Here is a 19,715-nt window from a genome sequence, read left to right as displayed (position 1 = left end):
TTTTTGGACTCCTGTGCTTCTGCAGTGTGTCTTTACCATTGGAGCACGTTGGACTCAGTGACAGTGTTCAGAGCACGCCGTCTTCCCTCCCTCTAAGCTGTGCGAGATTCAGCTCCTGCTGTTTTGTTTTGTTTTGTTTTGTTTTAACTTTTAGGCTTTTAAAGATGTGTGTTTTCCAGTACTTATATAAACTAAAATTTTCAACTTTTAGAGTAAAACGCATTCTTCATTGTTGATAAGATTATTCCCAAATTGCAAAGCTTATGTTTTCCTCATGGATATTGATTATTTCATGTTTAATTCCTCCATAAATAATAGCCACATAATTCCAAAATAAGATTCTGTACAGTAAAAGGACTATCCCACACTGACTTACTATGCCCACATTTCCTCCTTACTCCAGATGGTAGCTTCATGTTGTTGTTCTAGAATTTTCTAATGCATATACAGGCAAATACAAACATATCTTAATTTTCCTCCTTTTCTAAATTTAAGGCAGATGGTACATACTCTGTTACACAGTTTGCTTTCATCCCCCTTTTTCTGTCTCAATGGTCTTTCTATGTCAGTACATTAACTATCTCCATATATATATATATATATATTTTTTGCACAGCTGGAAAATACTCCCTTGTACAAGTGTATCATCATTTATTTATAGTTATGGCACATTTAATATGCTATTGGGAATCTTTCCCCAAAACACAAGTACCTAGTTTCATTACAGTAATATTTAAAATGATTACAGTGCCTTTTCAGTACTTTATTCTAGTTCACTGAATCATGCTCTGTCCCAGCTCATTTAAATCTCACAACAGTCTGAGGAGGTAGGCTTGAGTATATCTCAGTTTTATAATTGAAGAAAGAAAGGAAAAAAATATTTAAAAAATTTTTTTCAGTACTGGGGATGGAACCCAGGGCCCTTATGCATGCCAGGCACATGTTCTACCACTGAGCTACACCCCCAGCCCAAAGAATGGCATGTGAAAGTCATAGTACATGCCATTAACATATCATGTCATTTTAAAACTCTCAGATAAATTAAGGTTACAGCATTAATATTTGGAATTTTATATGTTTAACATAAGCAAAGTCAGCAAACTTTTCCTGTACGTGGTCAGACAAGAAATAATTTTAGGCTTTGCTGGGCACTGCAGCCTTTCAACTCTTGCCTTTCTAGTGAAAGCAGCCACATACATTATATAAACAAATGAGAGTGGCTGGGTTTCAATAAAACTTTATTGACAAAAGGAGGTGTCTGGCCAGATTTGTCATTGCTGGCACAAGTAATTCAACAGCATCTTACTCCTGAGCCTATTAAAGTGCAGTTATCTAGTTCCCACTAGCCCCCTGGGCAAGCTCAGTCCTTGTGGCTGTGCTGCAGCCCATAGGCGTCTTTTTGGCCCACAGGCATCAGGACTTATGCTCTTTCACTGACATCTTTTAACCTGTATCACTTTCTCGTACTTTTTCCTGTTACTGTTAGCTCTTGAATAGCAGCGTGGTTTAATGTACTCTGCCTTTTTCTCTATCTTTGAAAATAAATACATATATTCCTTATATTATTGGCTTTAAGAGATTACAAAACAATACAGGTGAAGAGAAAAGTCAAGAATTGAGTTTGTTGTCTTGAGAGCTCTGGCTTAGCACACATAACTGCCTGTTTTTTCTTAATCAGGTTTGTTTTGACCCAGATATGGTCAAGTGGCCAACAGTATTTCCCTTACCCACTGGGGTTAGCCTGTTCCAAGATACTGATCAAGATTTCCCTGTTCTTAGCAGCATGTTGGTACAGTCAGCTCCCAGTGTGGATTTGGCGTGAGGGTGGGGGTTGGAAGCAGGGATCAAACTCCGGCCCTTGCTCTTATGAGGCAGGCAGCGGAACCACTGAGCTAAATCCCCAGACATCCCAGTGTGGATTTTTGATAAATTTGATCTAAAGAGGCAAAGCAAGTTTTACTTCTCACAGATGGGGAGCTTGTGAAAAGATCAGGGGGAGGGTCCCACCAGGTGTGCACCACTGGGATGGAAAGACGGTTGTCCTCACGCTGCTTTATCCGCTAGGAGGGCTGGGGCTGTTGACACGTCGCTCAGTTTCATTGCTTAATGTGCTTCTGAGATTCCAGCCATCTGTACCCTTAATACCGGCTAGCTTAGGAAGTAAGCAGCATTTCATGCAAGATATTGATAAAAGCATTGCCGCTGTAAAAGAGTGTCCTATTTGCCAAGCCAACCTGCATAACCTTAACAAAATAGGTATGTAGTTTTTGTTCTCCGGTTTCTGAGTTTTGCAGTAAGATCAGTATTCATACACTGCAGCAAAGCGCAGATTGTTAGTTTTTAGCTCAGACGTTCTCTCCGGTGCCGGAGCCCAGTTGAGCCAAGCGTCTCTTTCTCTTGCAGGCATGACAGCAAGTGCAGTTGCAGCTTTACTCCTCATGACATCCTCCATCGTGTCTGTCGTGGGGTCTTTGTACCTGGCCTACATTCTGTACTTTGTGCTGAAGGAGTTCTGCATCATCTGTGTCGGCACCTACGTGCTGAACTTCATTCTTCTCATTGTCAACTACAAACGACTAGTTTACTTGAACGAGGCCTGGAAGCGGCAGCTGCAGCCCAAGCAGGACTGACCACCTGACGAACCCTTCCTGACAGTCTGAAATCCCTTTCTCCATTAAGTTTATTTTGCAACAGTTTTGGTTTTAATTTTTCACAACAGACACTTTCCCTAAGAATCGTAAACTGATTTTTAAAAATATTGTAAATTAGACGGGGCCCTTGCTATTTTCTGTGTCAATCTTCATTTTAAATATGGCCACAAAAAAAGGATACGCTAAGCCAATCAAAGACAAGCTTTAACTTTACTTTGAAGGTGTTTCTGAAATAATAAAATGTAGCCCTAGCCCCCTTTCCTCAGTGAGCAACCATTGCTAGTAATTCTTTAATGTGTATAAAAATTCAATTTCAGGTATAACAAATGTGATCATGACATGAAAATATTTTAGAATAGATAACTATTAAATATTGCCATGTTTACAATATGTAATATGTTCTTAGCTGATGGATTGAAACATGTAGATTCAACTAGAATCCATTGATAGGACATTGTACATACAGGTAGAAATATTGGATCCATCTCTGCAGAACTTACTGTACAGTTTAGGTGAAGCGTAGCAACGAGGAATCGTCAGCTCGGCGCCGACTGATGAAGTAGTGAAAATAGCCCATACAGAGCGTCTTGTGAGAAGTACTGGCAGCCATGGGTGCGGCATCGACCGCAGCAATAACGGGGGTGGGTTCCCTCTCATCTCCTGGTTCTGAAGGAAGAAACTATCTTTGAACGTCCACCTCAAGTTGTGTCGTCATGAAACTGGATCAAGTGCAGCCTTACAGAATGAATCTGAAAACTTCAGGACACTGAAGTTGGGAAAACTCGTATATTCTTTGGGGGGATAAACTGGAAATATCAATATGGCATTTTTAGATAAAGGCTCTTACAATTAGTTGAATTTTCAGCGCATATATTGTTCCTTGATATTGGTGCCACTCAGCCAAACAGTATTATGATAATAACCATTATAAGCCCAGTTGCCCAAGTAGGACTGTTCTCTGGTACCGCCGGTGTTTTCCCTAATTGTTTCTTTCTGCACTAAGGATTGTTAGTAATTGTTTTAGAATCAAATATTGGATCTGTAAACTATAGGGCTGACACGCTGCTCTGTCTGTTCAGTCTGGAGAAGTCCTACCAGTAGAGGTATCCGAAGGTGAAACATAGACATGTCACTGCTGTTTCTGGCAGTAAGAATTTTTCAGGGTGATTTGAATAAACCCAAATGAAATTGTGACAGTATGTTTCTATGGTTAACATCTTCTATCAGAATGTTAAAAGTGCCTTCTGTCTTAAATCTCAAACCAAATATTTTGTGTATTGAACTTGGGCAGAAGTGTCCTTCCTTCCTTACCATGAAGCAGAAAACTCGCACTCTCCAGAAAGGTTCTGTGTGATCGTTTGATTCCTTAGACTAAGAAGTGGTAGCAGTGATTTTGCTTCCAATTAAGTCACTATGTTAAAAATAGTCAATTAGACTGGTAACTTTTGAGTGCGTTATCTGCCTTCTTTTTGAAGGGAGGAGACAGGCTCTGCTCTGTAAACTAAAACCTGAAGAAGTCAGCAGTTGTTCAGTAGTTTACAACCAACTATCATATAATTGACACATTGTAAGTCTTGTGGCCCCAGGCAGGTGTACAATCTGAATTGTCATGAATTTTTAATGGGTTTTAACCAGTTATTAAAAGATAGCTTAATTCAGATTTCATTGAGGCTTATGTTTTCCCATGAATGTGAATATTTCAATGCCTGTCTTACTCTGTATGTACTGTTCCTGTGTTCTGAAGTACTTAAAGAACTCTAGAAAGCACTGAACGTCTGGTGTATATGGAGAGACAAGTCCCCATGTTTGAGAACTGTACAGTAAGGTCCCCTTGTAACTGAGCACCCTGTTCTACCAAGGCTGTTGACTGGTTTTCTTTTCTAACTCAAGTGGAAATGGCTTAACAGTGGAGACTTCTATGATTTTATAAATTTCACAGTTGGGCTAAACAAGTTCCTTATGTCCCAATTTCAAATGTTCTTTGATCGCATTTTGTATTAATCAGCAGAGTATAGTTAAAGCTTGTCTTGATGTTGCATTCTTACAAATATCTACAACTCTTACATGAGAAAATTATGTACAAATGTTCAGCCAGACCCTTCAAATTTTTCCTTTGCTTTCCTAAGCCTTGGGGGAACCACTGTTTCAGTTATATAAAAACTTTTGCCACATTCCTGTGACCCAGTAGAATTCATACCCTTTTTCTCACGGAGAGATGAACAGGTGCTGCCTGAAATAACAGCATTTCCTGAAACGCCAGATCTCAGTAAACAGCAGAAAACCCTGTTGCTTGCTATTTGCTCTTTGCCCTGGAGGAATTTAGGCTCCCCCTGCACCTTCAGTTTTACCCCGAAGAGGGGGAAACACCTATGTTAAAAAACTTGAAGATTATTAGGATTATGTCAGACCCAGTGTTTAAATACTGCAGCATTGCTAGCCACTGTTGAACAGGTTGGGGGAAAGTTGGCTTTAGTAGTAACCGTGTGCTTCATGTCTCTGAAATGGTTCACAACAAATCAAGCCTCTTATTAAGTTATAAATATTTGAAGAAATAAGAGAAGTTATGGCTAGATGCTAAATTCTAGGGAGTCGAGGTGGCTTGGAGGATTTCTTTCCGTTTTTCATTGCAGCTAGTTGGTGTCAATAAGAGTGAAGTAACTCAGGTTTAACTAGCTGTGTGTCAGGAGTCACTCTGATTTGAACTATGTAGCCTTTCCTAAAATTCATTAATTTTGAAGAACACTAAAAGTATTAGCTGTTTTCATACAAAGAAACAAAGATTTTTCATTTGGTACAAAGGATCTTTGAACCTGCTAGAACTCTTTGTTGGCTTTTATTTGCTTGTTTTCGTTTATAATTATTCTCAAAAGACTATCCTTTAAAAAGTGTAAAGACATCTTGAGCAATTGCTTCGTAACTAGATGGGCTGGCTGCACTGCCTGATGTCAGTGAACTGACAGGTGGGCTCATCTGAAAAATCAGTGTTAGACAAACCCAAAGAGCCTGTCTCTCCCAGTTCCTGTCTGGGGCACCCAATACACAATACACCCAGTACACAACCTTTGTCCTGTGTTGTCCTCCAGCACACAAGTATTGGCAAAACGTTTCTACTGCGACATTGTGGGCAGCACTTATGAATCCCAATCTGTGAGAACTACCCTTCAGTAAAACAAAAGGGTAAGGGTAGGAGTCCCAGCTACTTGGTTTTAAACACTTCTTGGAAAATTTGCCCAGAAAAGGTGAAATGTTTTGTTATCAAACTGTATTGAGCATGGCCTAAATATTAGGTGTATGATCTGTATAGTACGTTCCATCAAAAATATTTATCATTAGTGCTTTAAGCTCCTGAATAAATGTTCATTTAAAATGGAATTCACTGGGCAGATTTCCCCTTTAATATAGATAGAAATATTCTTTATCAGAGATTTAGGATACCGTTTTGCTAACTGGTAAAAACAAATGTAAATATGTAAGAATGTTTATTTGTTGCACATAACTTTTTGGTATAAAATAAATGTAGAAGTTACCTGTGGAAATTGTTCTGCCATCATTCTTATACTACAGTATTTAGTTTTTAAAAAGCTGAAATGAAGTCTTTAGATTCCCTAAGAACCTTTAACGTATGTGAATACTGTAACATCATCTGTGCAGGGTAAGGGTGATTCTTTTCCTTTTCGGTCATGTGTGACTTAGAGAAGACAGACTTCTCAGAGACTAGTTCGTGGGGTTCCCGTGGGTTTGTAAAGTATGGTGGAGGTTAAGGATGAGTGGTAGAAGGTGTCAACTGCTTACACACAATGTTCTAGGCAGATGTTTTCCCACAGCTCTCCTTTACCTGGAGTACTCCTTCCTTACGGTCTTCTATAGAGGAATCCCTACTTCATGGAATAGAGCAAATGTATCCTGTGCTAGAACTTTAGGGCCTGTGATAGGGACTTAATCTTAATTTGTCAAACGTGTGTTTCTGTTACGTTTAATATTTTCAACATTTGCCAATGAGCTTTATATATCTATCATTGTCATTAATTTTTATGTTTGATTTTTTTTTAGACAGGGTCTTGCTGTATAGTCCAGGCTGGCCTTGAACTCACAGTGATCCTCCTGCTTCAGCCTCCCCCGTGTTGGGAATACATGAGTGCACCACGACACCCGGCCTATTCTTTGACATGAAACTGAACGCAATGCTTGATTACTTTGAAGAACTTAAGAGCTCAGTGGTAACCCGACATAGGGCTCCCCTAAGGTTCCTAACTATTTGAACTGACAGTTCTCATGCCTTAAAAAATGGTCTTATGGGGGTCAGGGATTTAGCTCAGTGGTTCCACCGCCTGCCTCACAAGGGCAAGGTCCCGAGTTTGACCCCCAGTACCAAAAATTTTAAAAAGGTCTTACGATTTCTAATAAGATTAGGCAAAATTATCTTTCCTTTTATGGAGCCTGGAAAGGAAGATCTAAGGCGGGATCAGTTGTGACCACAGGGATCAGACACAGAAGCAGGCTGCATTTCCCAAGGCGAGACTGATGGCGCACTGCCCAGCGGCGCCTGGGAGAGGAGAGGGCACGGGCAGGAGCAGCCGAGGCGGGCACAGGTTGGAGAGGCCGCCTCTCCCAGTCTGGCCCCTGGCCCTCTGTCCCCCTCCCACTCCCCGGCAGCATCTGCAAGTCTGAGCCCTGCCCAGCGACGGTGCTCTCGGCGTCTTGCTCTTCTGCACAGCCAGGTGTCCGGCTCGGGGACAGCCACATCACCAACTCTGTTCTCACACCGGAAAGCTTTATTGTCACTGTAACCCCGCTTCCAGCCCGCTGTGGCAAGGCCCAAGCCCGAGATGTCCGGAGCGAGCAGGCCTCGGCCTCGTGGTCAGCGGATGGCCTTGCACACATCGTGCCCCGTGGCGGGAGCCCTTGTCTCGTTGGCCAAGCGCCAGTACCGCTCCCGCAGCAGGAACGCTGCGCTCTTGGGCTGCCGCTGGCGGGTAAAGATCCCCTTTTTATTCCCTACAACTCGCTGCGGCGCTGAAAAACAAGGTGGAGGTGGTCACCCCATCGGACAACTGATGGCCCAACCTGGGCACTGCCTACAAGTGTCCTCTCGGAGTTTAGGGCACGGAGATTGAACCCAGGGCTTCTCAGTGAACTATATTCCCGCACCCACCCCTTAGTTTTTGAAACAGGTTTGCTATGTTGCACTACCACCCCCAGTTCTGGTGACTGTTCCTTACATGTTAATGTATTTAAATACCACTTCCTGGTGTGACTGATATCTTACACATTAAAGTGTGTAAATATCACTTTCTTGGTGGTATTTCCAGTCTGCTAGGGGGTAAAATTTAAGGATTTATCTTTTAGTTGCAAATAAGGCTTAAGAAATGGGTGCCCTGGACGGGGATTTAGCTTAGTGGTTCTGCCGCCTGCCTGGAAAGCTCAAGATCCGGAGTTCAATCCATGGTACAAAAATAAAAAAAGAAGAGGAGAGGGGGAGCGGGGGAAGATATGGGTGCCCAGCTGCCTAGTGATGGGGGTGGGCCAGTTACCCTAGCCTCTCACTGTGCAAAGCCAGGGTGCCCAGCCACAGAGCTGCCTGAGGTATTTCCAGACACTTTTAATTCTGTTTGCTAAGCAGAGGACAGGTTCCTGTCCTCATTCTTTTCTCTTCTTCCTCCCATCCAGTCTCTTTTTGTTGTTCATTTATCCCCTTTCCATTCAAATTTGTGATTAACACTTTAACCTTTCATAGGCCTGTCTCTTGAAAATAATATGCTGGAATTCCCATGCTATATCCCATTCCACTCCCCAAAACCGTCATCCTAAGTTTCCAGGGACCTACCTCAATGGTAAGTCAAGAAACTAGAAGTCTTAAGCCGGATGTGGTGGGGCACGCCTGTAATCCCAGCCCTCTGAGAGGCTGAGGCAGGAGAATCCCAAATTCAAGCCTCGCCTGGGCAATTTAGGGAGACTGCCTCAAAATTATAAAAGGGCTGGGGATATACCTCAGTGCAAAGGCCTTGGGCTTAATTTCTAACACCAGGAAGAAATAAAACAATGCTAGAAATCTAGAGGTGGAGAAAGCAGGAAACACTGCTAGAACTTAACTGGAGTGGCTCTTAACTGTCCCCACTTGAGAAAACTAGAACACTCCCACATTCAGGTGCTTTGGGACTCACCTGTTTTTCAGTGAGCCTGCTTTTTCCAGTGAGTAACAACAGACTGCACTGTCTTGTGTTTCTCAGGCACTGTTCCCTACTCTGGATAACGGGTATCTCTCAAGTCCAGTCTGAGGCCCCACTGTCCCCCTCACCCTCTTGTGAAACAGACCTAGGCCAAACCTAGGCAAGCCAGCCACTCGCGCCTCGGGACAGGTGACGCATTCACTGGAGACAGGTTCTCACTAGGTCACCCAGTCCGCCCTCTCCTCCATCTTCCTTGCCTCAGCTTCCTGAGCAGTGGGGTTACAGGTGTGTGCCAGCCACCACACCCAGCTCCCATTTGCTTTTTGCCATAAAATTATTTGGGAAGCGTGATTGTTTTGCTTTCTGTTTGGTACCAAGGATCGAACTCAGGACCTTAAGCTTGCGAAGCAGGTGACGGAACCACTGAGCTAAATCCCTGGCCCTGCTTTGCTGTTACCAAGCACAACTTTTCCTGGGAAATTCTTTGCAGCTTACACTGTTTACACCATTTTCTAAACTTTGATTTTGCAGTATTCTTACAGCCAGATGCCCAGAACTGAAAAACTCCTAAACGGTACACGATCCCTTGGTCAAATTGCCACTTACTCTGGTTAGTCATGAAATCAGCAAAATTCCAGATGAGCTCTCCAACCACGTACTCTTTGCGTTTTTCATCCAGAACCGAGTGATACCGTGCTAGCAGGCTCTTCTGGTACTCCTCACTGAACATCAGAGGTGGGTCCTGGGGTCAAGACAAACAGAACTGCAGTCAAAACTGGCAGGACTGTAAATGTTAGATAAAAACAACATCACTTGCTGATGACTAAGCTACCTGTCCTCACCGTGGGCTGTGGGAACTGCGGGGTTTGCTGTGGTCATGCACAGAAAGCCACAGGAGTATGTAACCCATGGTAAAAAAAAAAAGTACTTGTAAAAAAACTTAGTAACATTTATAAACCTGGTTTGATACATCTTTTTTTTGGTACCAGAGATCAAACTCAGGTCCTTGAGCTTGCAAGGCAGGCAGCGGAACCACTGAGCTAAATCCCCAGCCCAATGCATCTTTATCTTATCCTCCATCTCTCTCCAGTTTGTTTGTTTGTTTGTTTTTTGAGATAGGATCTCACTATGTAGTTGAGACAGAGCTAGAATTTACTATGTAGCCCAGCAGGCTGGTCTCGAACTCACAGTGATCCTCCTGCCTCAGCCTCCTGAGTGCTGGGATTACAGGTGTGTGCCACCACACCCAGCTCTCTCCAGTCTTAAAGCAAAACTACACTGAGTAAAAATACATCTTTGCCCCAGGCTTCAGGTAGCTGCTAGTGCATGATTTGCAAAGTGGTGTAGCTCAGAACTCATTGGACAGGTGACCTCGTATCTGCCCCCCACCAGGCTCTGAGATAAATGACAGTCGAGGGACGCGATCCATCCAGGGCTTTACCCTGCAGCAGGCAGATGCACCAGCAGAGCACAGCCAGTGTGAACAGTGATAGCGCGGAGGCGTGGGGACAGCCAGTAGGGCAACCTTGTAGTCAGGGGCAGAGGACAAAACCCTGCTGGCTCCACCTCCTTCCCAGTGAGGACTACGATGCTCCATGATTTGCACCGGAAATACAATAACTGCACAGGGGAGGCGCCTTTTGATCCAGTTCTGAGTTGGAACAGAGGCAGGGCCAGATGGAGATTTCCTTGCTTTTCACGATGGACCTGCCTGCCTGAACACAGAAGCTACTAGTCACGTGTCACTTTAAATTTTGGACTAAGAGTCAGTTATTGCAATTGTGCCCCAAGTCCTCAGTGGCCACACGTGGCCAAGCTAGTCACTGTCACAGGACAGTGCAGACAGGGGACATGTTCATCGCCACAGAGGGCAAAATAGCACTGACTTAGATGTAGATGCTTTGAGACAGTCTCTCAAACATTCAGTCAACTACCTTTCTAAGGGGTGGCACAACCTCGTATGTCCATGGATGTGTCCCCTACTTTATTAGTCAAGAGAAGAGGCATTCTGGGCAAACGAGGTGAACGTGACAATGTGGTACAGACAGTCCTCATGTCTAGCCGAGTCCCGCTGCTGCGACAGGTCACTAAATGAGGAACTATAGATAGCATGTGCAATATTCAGAGCAAAAAACATGGGAAAAGGCAACTCCAGCTTGATGTCTGCTTTTCTCCGCCTGACTCTTCCATGCAGTACTGTGATGTAAAACAGAACATAGAGCTACAGGACTGCACTGTGCAGTACAGTTGGGAAAGCTTTCAGCACAGTATAAACAAGGTGTACTGCACAAAACAAGCCACTGAGGCTCTATACAAGATGTGCAGGACCATACAAAAAAAAGGCAGGTTGCTGCAAGTCCAAACATTGATTAAAACAGGTCGTTAAATGAGAGATATCTATTAGATATTGTATTATCAAAAGTTTGATGAAAATGACTTGTTTTTCTTAAGAACGCAAGCTCTCCAATAACCTTTAAAATAATACAGCAGCCACCAACAAATCTTCACATCAGCTAGGTTCAGGAGACATTGATACCACACATGTCAGAGAAGGTAGAGATGAAAATTATTCAGAAAACCCAGGATCTCTCATGGTAGAGCAATGATATATAGCTGGATAATCCACATGAAGCCAGGTGTGGTGGTGCACACTTGAGATCCCTGCACTTTGGGAGGCCAAAGCAGGAATACACCAAGTCTGAGCCCAGCCTGAACAACTTAGCAAGACCCTATCTCAAAATTTAAAAAATTAAAAAAAAAAAAGTTTGGAGATGTAGCTCAGTGCAAAAACCCCACAGTCAATCCTTGGTATGGCAAAAGATAAAGCAAAAAACCCCATGAAAAAAAAAAACCCACACAAGACAAAGCACAGTCTTTAGTGAGGAAATGGACAAAACTGATTAAACCCTTGCCCAGTGCGGACCCTCCTGCAGCCCGGAGTGTGGTGGAGCAGGACGCAAGGTGAGCCAGGGCCCGGCTGCCACCTGGTCACCCACAGAACCTGCCAGTTCACTGGCAACCCTGGTACTTGGGTGGGTGTTCCCAGGGGATGCAGGAGGGGCAAGGTGCACTGTGGGAAGAGTTCAGTGGCTGGAGAGAGAGGACAGGTAGCCAAGGACACTGATTTCCTGATAGGGTTCAAGGCTGCAACTGTGGACCAGGAAAAACCAGGGATGGGACGGCCAAGGTTGGAATCCTTAGAATGTTGAGAGCCTGACATGGCGCACACCAGTAATCCCCGCATGCTGGGAGGCTGAGGCAGGAGGATCACAAATTGGAGCCCAGCCCAGGGAATTTGGTGACTTACACCCTGTCTCAAAATAATTTAAAACTTAAAAAGGGCCCGGGTTCAATATCCAGTACTACAAAAATAAAATAAAACCTAAAGACCAAACAGGGGAGCTCAGCTGGACCCTGGGGCAGCAGGAGGCTCCCAGGCACGGGAGGGAGGTCAGGGTCCCTCAGAGGACTGGAGAGCCGAGGGTGTGAGTAAGGCGCGGGGGCCACTCACCTGGTGAAGCCCCGCAATGGTCTCCGCCCCGTACTCGCTCTGGATGATGGGCTTCCGGTAGGTGCGGTGCCAGTTCTCGAACTGCGTCTGCAGCTGCAGCTCGATCACCTCCAGGTGTCCGTAGTCGTGGTACCAGGAGAAGTAGCTGTTCACACAGATCACATCCACGTACGGGACCTGGGCAAGAGTGACAAGCCTGTACCGGCAGAGGCCAAGAGGGCTCTAGGGCAGCCACGTCCCGGCGGGTGGTGGCAGAGAAGGTAAGAAGGGGATGAGGAAATGACTTGGGTCCAAGGGCTGGGTGCAGAAACCACAGGTTCAGTCTCCAGCACCCCCGCGCATACACAGAAGACTCCTCTCCAGAGCCTGCGCTGGGACCCATGTCTTTCCGGGTGACCACAGCCCCTTTCTGGGCTGGTGGCAGAGAGATGCAGGGAGAAGAAAGCTGAGGAGGTTCGTGGCTCACAGGCCAGGCGAGCCCTGCAGGCCACCTTGTACCACAGCATGGTTCCCACCCGGCCCCTGTGCTTCATCGGGGTATTCCACAGGCTCTCTCCATCCCTGTTAAGGCTAAAATGCTGGCTTCACCACTTTTTCCTCAGTCCTCCTGAGCCTCCTGCCTCCGTCTCCCAGAGTGCCTGGCTTTCAGTTTGCTTTTGTGCTGGTTTCTCATCCATTCTCACTAGGCTGTTTCTCTTCCTGACACACTGCTTCTTCACTACTTCCCTTCAGTTCCCAGCTGAAGAGTATTTTCTTGCTGCTGTTTACGGCTTCAGATCAGCCCCTCAGAGTTCCCGGGGGCGCGGGCGCAGCCAGCTGTGCCCCCTCATCTGCTTGGTGGCTGGAGTCACTGGGGAGTTGACTCCAGGATTCTGGTGATCATCACACTTCAGAAGCTCTGAGCAGATCAACTCCACGTGCCCTTAACCCTCCGGCACTTTCGGAGCTTACTAAATTGAGGTGCATATATTGAGCGCGAATTGACAATAGTCCTCACTGCTCCAGCCTCCCTGGATCGGGAAGCCACCTGCTGGCTGCTGTCCCCACCCAAAGAGCACTGTGGACAGGATACGGCTAGGCGTCCTCCCAGATCGCACCGGCAGGACTGAAGGACAGGCCAAGGAGGGGACAGGAGAGGTGGTGGGACCCCAGCTCACCCCCAGGTCTTCTTCATAGTTGGAGTTAGTCACAAAGGTCACCGGCCGGGAGGGGTCCAAGGCCTTGGTGTGGGTGATCACCGTCCTGTCCACAGCGGGCAGAAGACACAGCTCCATCAGTGTGCAGGACTGTCCCTTCCCTCCCAGCCTCCCCCAAAACCTGCTCTCCTGTCTGCCGAGTAGCTTTAATCCTAGCACTTTGGAGGCTGAGGCAGGAAGATCCCGAGTTGGAGCCCAGACCAGGTAATTTAGCAACTTAGCAAGATCCTGTCTCAAAAGAGAGGAAAAACCTGAGTCCTAAATGGCTGAAAAAGCTTGTAGGGCTGAGAAGGATGGGGTGTGGGGCAGGATGGGATATGAACATAAACCTTCCCATTGCCGGGCAGGCTGAGCTCTGCTGGTGTCTGGGAGAGGACAGCAAGCTCAGTCCACAGCTGCAGGGGGCAGAGATGGCACAAGTGATGGCACAGTCTGGGGAAACTGGCAGCAGAATTATGGGGGGCCACAGCAGGCCCTGTGGGATGCAAGAGGACAGTTTAAAGCAGTCAGCCTGCAAGGAAGGGCAGACTGAGGGAGGAGGGAGGCTCTGACAGGAGGAGTCAGCCTGGGCTCAGTGCGTGACCTGGAGAACTAGCCAAGGCCTCACAGCGCAGGACCCCCATTCACTGGGGTTTTGGGAGGTGAAGCAGTACAGGATTGAACCTACACCCTTCCCGCTGAGCTGCATGCCCAGCCCTTTTTATTTTGAGAATGGGTCTCTGAATTGCCCAGACTCTGCTCCAACTTGTGTTCCCGCCTGCCTCAGCCTCCCAGCATGCTGGGTTGTCAGGCCCGTGCCACTCTGTCCTGCTGTCCCTATTTTTTTTTAAAATACAAACTTAGACTCATGTGCAGGTTAACTCTGGATTCAGACAGGTGTGAACAGGACAGGCAGGACCTCACCCAGGTGAACTCCCCACCTGGTGGGTGTTTGTTCCCCCTCTCAGTCAGGGTAGGGGCAGAGCTCGGGCCTAGGGCCAGGGGCCACTGCCTGACTCCCACACCTGCTCCAGCAAGGGCCACCTTTACTGGCTCCTGGCTGCCACTCACTTGAAGTAGGACCCAGCGGGTCGCAGGATGGAAGTGGGCTCGTTGGCCACGGACCACATCACCACGGCCGGGTGGTTCTTGTCCCGCCGCACCATCTCCTCCATCACCTGTAGGTGGTGCTGTAGGGACCGGTTGCTGTAGCTCTCACTGCAGGCAGGCAGGCGGGGCAGAGGGAGAGAGCCGGTCACCACCCGCTGTCACCGTCCGGCCCCAGCCCGGGCAGCATGGACAGTGGGCACTCACACCAGCACGATGCCCACCCCGGGACACTCGTCGATGACCACGATCCCGTAGCGGTCACACAGCTGCATCACTTCCTCTGCGTAGGGGTAGTGGCTGGTGCGGAAGGAGTTGGCCCCAAGCCAGCGGAGCAGGTTGAAGTCCTTCATCAGCAGCGCCCAGTCAAAGCCCCTGCCTCGGATCTAGGGCACAGAGCAGAGTGAGGAGCCCCGCCCACCCCTGCGGAAGCTGCACCTCTGCCGGAGGAGATTGAACCCAGGGCCTTTGTCCGGAGCCTTTTTAAATTATTTTGAGACAAGGTCTCACTAAGTCACTAAGTTGCCCGGGCTGAGCTTAACATTCTGATCCTGCCTCAGTCTCCCAGAGCACTGGGATTATAGCTATGTGCAGCCACACCAGGCTTACTGTTGGCAGCAGTTGGCTCCAATGTGCCAAGCTGTACTCGATGGCTTCAGGCACAAGGGGAAGGTGGAAGGAAATGAAAAGGACCAGGAACATCCCACGCAGGAGCACAGGAGCCCCAGCTCACATCCAAATCCTCGTGCTTGTTGACACCGTGGAAATAGAATGGCTTCCCGTTGATGAGGAACTGACTTTCCGTGACGGCCACAGTGCGAATCCCGATGGGGAGCGTGTAGAAGTCGGCTGTGGGCCCCATGGCCGTCTGTGCAGTCATCCTCACCTGTGAGAGCCAGAGCCCCAGAAATAGGCCTGATCCCCCAGGTAACCCCCAACCAGGAAGGAGCCCCTTTTTAGCTTTTTCAGGTGAGGTCTCGCTATATTGCCCAGCCTGGCCTCAAACTTCTAGGCTCCTCCTGCCTCTTAAGCGAGGTTCCCTACAGGCACCTGACACCACAGCCAGCTGAGGACCCCTGTGAGACCATGGCAGCCCACCTTTGGGGCTGCAAGAGGAGACACAGAAATCACAGTCCCTAGCGCTGTCCCCCAGGTGTGCTGCTCAAAGCTGGGCCTCCGCACGGAGGGTGGGAAACAAAACTCTGGGAACCCTGTATGCCTCCAACCCCATCCTGGGCCACCAGATGGGGACAAAAGGCCTCCCTCAGCCCCAGGCCTGAGTCTGTTACCTCCAATGAGTATAGGTAGGCAGGGTCCTCGTGCATCAGGTACGGCCACCAGAGGTGGGCAGCGGGCACCTGCAGCTGGCCCTGGTCTCCTGTCCCCTGAGCTACAACGTTGCCTTCCGCATCCAGAAGTCGCACTTGCAGCTCGAAGTGTTCGCTGCCCTGGATGACAATCTGGTAATTCACCAGCCCTACAGGAAACGGGATCAGTGCTGAGGGAGGGATGTGACCTGGGTCACCCTTAGGCCCCACAACCCTGGCAGACCAATGCTTGTTTGTTTGTTTCTTCGTTACTTTCCAGCATTGGGGATGGAACCCAGGGCCTTTGCACAGAGCTTCGTCCCCAGCCCTTTTTAAAATGTTTTCTTTTGAGACAGGGACTTACTAAATTGGGAAGCAGCCCAGGGTGGGCTATTTCTTGAGCTCAGTGTGCAGTGAGGGGAGATGAAGCAAGAGCTGTGGTGTTCAGGCGGGAAAGACCCCACTTCCCCCTGGGCCCCACTTCCTCACAGTGAGGCCCCACAGGCTCCAACCACCTGGGGTTAGCTCCTCAATGGATGGAAGCCTGCAAGGGCCACAACACGCCGAGAGGGTGTTTTTCCTTTCTCAGGGGACTTCCAAACAGGGATCAGAGCCTCTCTGGGTCTGGCTGAGGACACTTCCTGCCAGCAGGCCTCACCAGTGTCCTGATCCACGTTGGTGGTGACTGTGATGTCATCGATGTAAGCGGTAGGTGTGGTGTAGAGGAGCACGGGCCGGTGCAGTCCCGCGTAGTTGAAGAAGTCAAAGTTTATGTCCTGGACAAAGTAACCCTTGGGATACCTAGCATGAAAGGACAGTGGCCAGAGGTCCTTGGTCTCCCTGACAGCCCTGGGGCCTGGGTTCTGCCTCCCTGGCCCTGTCTGGGGAGGAGGTGCTGCTCACTTGTTGGTGTCGGTCTTGTAGAGGATGGTCCCCGGCGGCAGGGTGTGCGGGGTGAGGGTGTTGTTGATGGCAATGGTCACACGGCAGGAGGACAGGGGCCCGGTCTGGACCAGCTTGCTGATGTCAGCCTCAAAGGGGAGGTGGCCGCCCTCGTGCTCTGCCACATGGACCCCGTTTACCCACTGTGGACACAGGAGATATGGGGAGGAGAGGCCAGGCCCAGCGCAGGAGAGGGGCCCTGCAGTGTCCCCAGCCCAGCATGGGACCCCCAGGACCACCCCAGAAGGCAGGCAGTCAGGTGACAGCTGGGAGCCCCTGCAGCCATGATGGGCCCTCGCTGCCTGCTGCTCCTGCACTGACCACGATGGCGTAGTAGTGGGCACTGCCAATCCTCAGAACCACTCTTGTGCGCAGATCTTGGGTCCATCGGTCCGGCAGGATCACTTCCCGCTCATACCACACCCAGCCCACGAAGCTTCGCAGCTGCCCATCTTGGCCCACATCGTTGAAGCTGGAAGGGACGGGCATGTCCAGGGTGGGACCCGACTAGGGGAAGGAGAGCTGGGCTCAGGCCTGGGACCACTGCCCTTCACAGCTGCAACCCAGGCGCCTAGCACAAGCCCTGACAGCAGAGGGACGCTGCTGCTGCGCTGCCTGTACTGACAACACGTGCTGTCTAACTTGATCAGGATCCAACGCTAAGACTGCCCGTGGCAGTAGCGCAGAAGCACTTCCTCAGGGCACATGGCACCAGGGCTAAGATCCCCAAGGACAAGGGTGAACCTAGGGCCACCGCCCAGTCCGAGGCAGTGAAGTCCAGACCCTGACTAAGAGGCAGATGGCCCGCAGGCACAGAGAGGAAGTGTGGTCCTGGCCGAGCCAACAGTGCCGGTCTGTCCTGAAGCCAAGCAGCCCCCTCTCCACCTCCTCCTCCTCTGATCGCTGGGCGGCCGCGCTGAAACAGGAGATTCCTGCAAGACCGGATCAGCCAGGCAGGCGGCACGATGCGGAGCGACCTCGCGGGGTGCCCAAGACGCCCCCGATCCGCGCGAAGGGCCTGGCTCTGAACCCGTTATCGAAACCTCCGCCCGGCGGGCAGCCCCGGGGTGCAGGATGAGGGGTTCCGGGGATCCGCACCTCGCGCAGCGGTCGCTGGTACCACTGCTCCTCGAAGCCGTGGCTCCGGGAGGCGGAGAAGTCGGCGCGGAAGCTCCAGAGGCCGTCGAGCTCCTTGCGCTCCCGAGACGGGCTCTCGCGGGGGTACAGCATCCCGCCTTGCAGGGCCAGCGCGCACCCCCAGAGCAGTGGGCCGAGCACTGCCCAGCCCCTAGCCGGCGTCCAGGCCATGATTACAGCGCCGAGGCAGCGAGCAGCCGCGTAAGAACCTACCGCGCGGGGGCGGGGCCGCGGGGCTGGTCACGTGTCTGTGCTGGAGGCCGCTCTCGCCATTTTGCTTGAGGGCGAGCGCCAGAATTTGAGGACTCCTGAGAAGTCAGACTCTCGCTCTGAAGCCTAGACTGAGTCAACGTCCCCAATCCAAGTGGGCGGGGGCTCGGGTCGCCCTCCCACGGCAGTTGCCTTCCCCACCGGGGCACTGACTGATTCTCCCCAGCCCTGACTAGGCAGATCCCCTGAACTCCCCGCCCGCCTCTGACATTGCCTAGTAGGGCAGCGGGCCGGCAAGGGAGACACCTGTCCTGGCTTTGGGTCTGGCCCCACCCGAAGATATGGGCTGAAGGGGATGGTCTGGAGGTGGGGCTTTGGGTTCCCATTATATGGCCCGGATACAGGCATCGGCAGAGTTGCACTAGTGTTTGCTTTGTTCTGATTGCATGTTCAGCTTTCTGATGGTGGACTTTGATATTGGAAAGAGAGGGAGATCCCAGGATAGTAAAATTAAATACAGGAGGTGAAAAAGTATAATGCTTTTCCCAGATGCTTGTAATATAAAAGTAAGAAGCAAGGTGTGGTGCCAGACAATTCTAGCACTCTGGGAAGCTGAGGCAGGAGGATCGAGTATGAGCCCAGCCTCGGCAGTTTACCAGCTTGATGGGACACCAAGTTTATAAATTTAAAAATTCATAAAGGAATGCTCAGCATGAAAGCTATGGGTTCAGTCCCCAGTGAGAGAGGGAAAGAGAAGAGGGAGAAAAAGGAAGAAAAAGGAAAGAGATCCAGAGGCAGAGAGAGAAAAAGGAGGAAGAACCGTAAGCCTCTGAATTTGTGACCTGAGAACCAAACCCTCCTCAGTAAAGCCCCACTGAGCTGCTTCCTTCTCCCAGATGGTGACACCTAAACAAATATGTATATCAAGCTGGAAATGGAAATTTTGGAAGCACCACTAGTTTAGTTAAAATGGAGCTGAGGAAGTCACTCCCTTCCACCCATTGAATTTTACTTTTGTTTTTGTTTTGTTTCTTGAGACAGGATCTCATTATGTAGTTGAGACTGACCTGGAGCTCACTATGTAGCCCAGGCTGGTCCCAAACTCACAGTGATCCTCCTGCCTCAGCCTCCTTATTGCTGGTATTACAGATGTGCCACACCACGCCCGGCCATCCACTGACTTTTAAATAGCACCTAGGGCCATTCCACCCTTCCAATGCCCAAGAGAGATAAAAAATAAAGTAATAATAACGCAAGAGATCTCTGATGCTCTAGGCAAGAGAACATGCGTGCTGGTTCTCCTAGCCCAGTGATGGCAAACCTTTTAGAGCTTTCAATAATACAAACAGCCAGGTGCGGCAGGCATGCAATAGGTTCACCCACACTGTTCTAGCCTGACCATTTGTCCCTTTCCCTCTACCTCATTAAGGGCTCATAAATAGACATCTCATGCATGTAATTAAGATCAGAGTGAATTCTGGGACAAGCATTTGTGGGGAGAGCCCCTG

The 19,715-nt window shown here is 49.0% G+C and overlaps 2 protein-coding genes across 3 annotated transcripts in view; one reads left to right on the top strand and one right to left on the bottom strand.

Annotated features, from left to right (window-relative positions):
• The window catches only part of Vkorc1l1 (vitamin K epoxide reductase complex subunit 1 like 1), a 68,616-nt gene extending 62,470 nt beyond the window's left edge, over nucleotides 1-6,146 (top strand). Inside the window, exon 4 of the mRNA XM_010625074.3 lies at nucleotides 2,404-6,146. Coding sequence (XP_010623376.1) covers nucleotides 2,404-2,630 — 227 coding nt within the window. The 3' untranslated portion in view covers nucleotides 2,631-6,146. The remainder of the gene's footprint in view (nucleotides 1-2,403) is intronic.
• A 1,262-nt stretch (nucleotides 6,147-7,408) lies between these two features.
• Nucleotides 7,409-18,327, bottom strand: Gusb (glucuronidase beta). 2 transcript variants are annotated; one of them, XM_010624995.3, is made up of 12 exons: nucleotides 17,959-18,327; nucleotides 17,182-17,367; nucleotides 16,822-17,003; nucleotides 16,577-16,719; nucleotides 15,901-16,088; nucleotides 15,345-15,497; nucleotides 14,819-14,997; nucleotides 14,576-14,722; nucleotides 13,487-13,571; nucleotides 12,330-12,506; nucleotides 9,425-9,560; nucleotides 7,409-7,664 (listed from the first exon to the last, which is right to left on the bottom strand). In XM_010624995.3, the coding sequence occupies exons 1-12, from the start codon at nucleotides 18,166-18,168 to the stop codon at nucleotides 7,510-7,512; spliced, it is 1,941 nt and encodes a 646-aa protein (XP_010623297.1). In that variant the 5' UTR covers nucleotides 18,169-18,327; the 3' UTR covers nucleotides 7,409-7,509. The 2 variants fall into 2 exon arrangements, with proteins under 2 accessions (XP_010623297.1, XP_010623298.1); XM_010624996.3 differs by lacking the exons at nucleotides 16,577-16,719; nucleotides 16,822-17,003; nucleotides 17,959-18,327 and having other exon boundaries at nucleotides 17,182-17,248.
• Between the last annotated feature and the right edge of the window lie 1,388 nt (nucleotides 18,328-19,715).

This window comes from Fukomys damarensis, unplaced genomic scaffold, assembly GCF_012274545.1.
Source record: "Fukomys damarensis isolate Sample0158 unplaced genomic scaffold, DMR_v1.0_HiC HiC_scaffold_17, whole genome shotgun sequence".
In the NCBI taxonomy this organism is placed as follows: Eukaryota; Metazoa; Chordata; class Mammalia; order Rodentia; family Bathyergidae; genus Fukomys; species Fukomys damarensis.
This window is presented reverse-complemented; position numbering and strand designations above follow the sequence as displayed.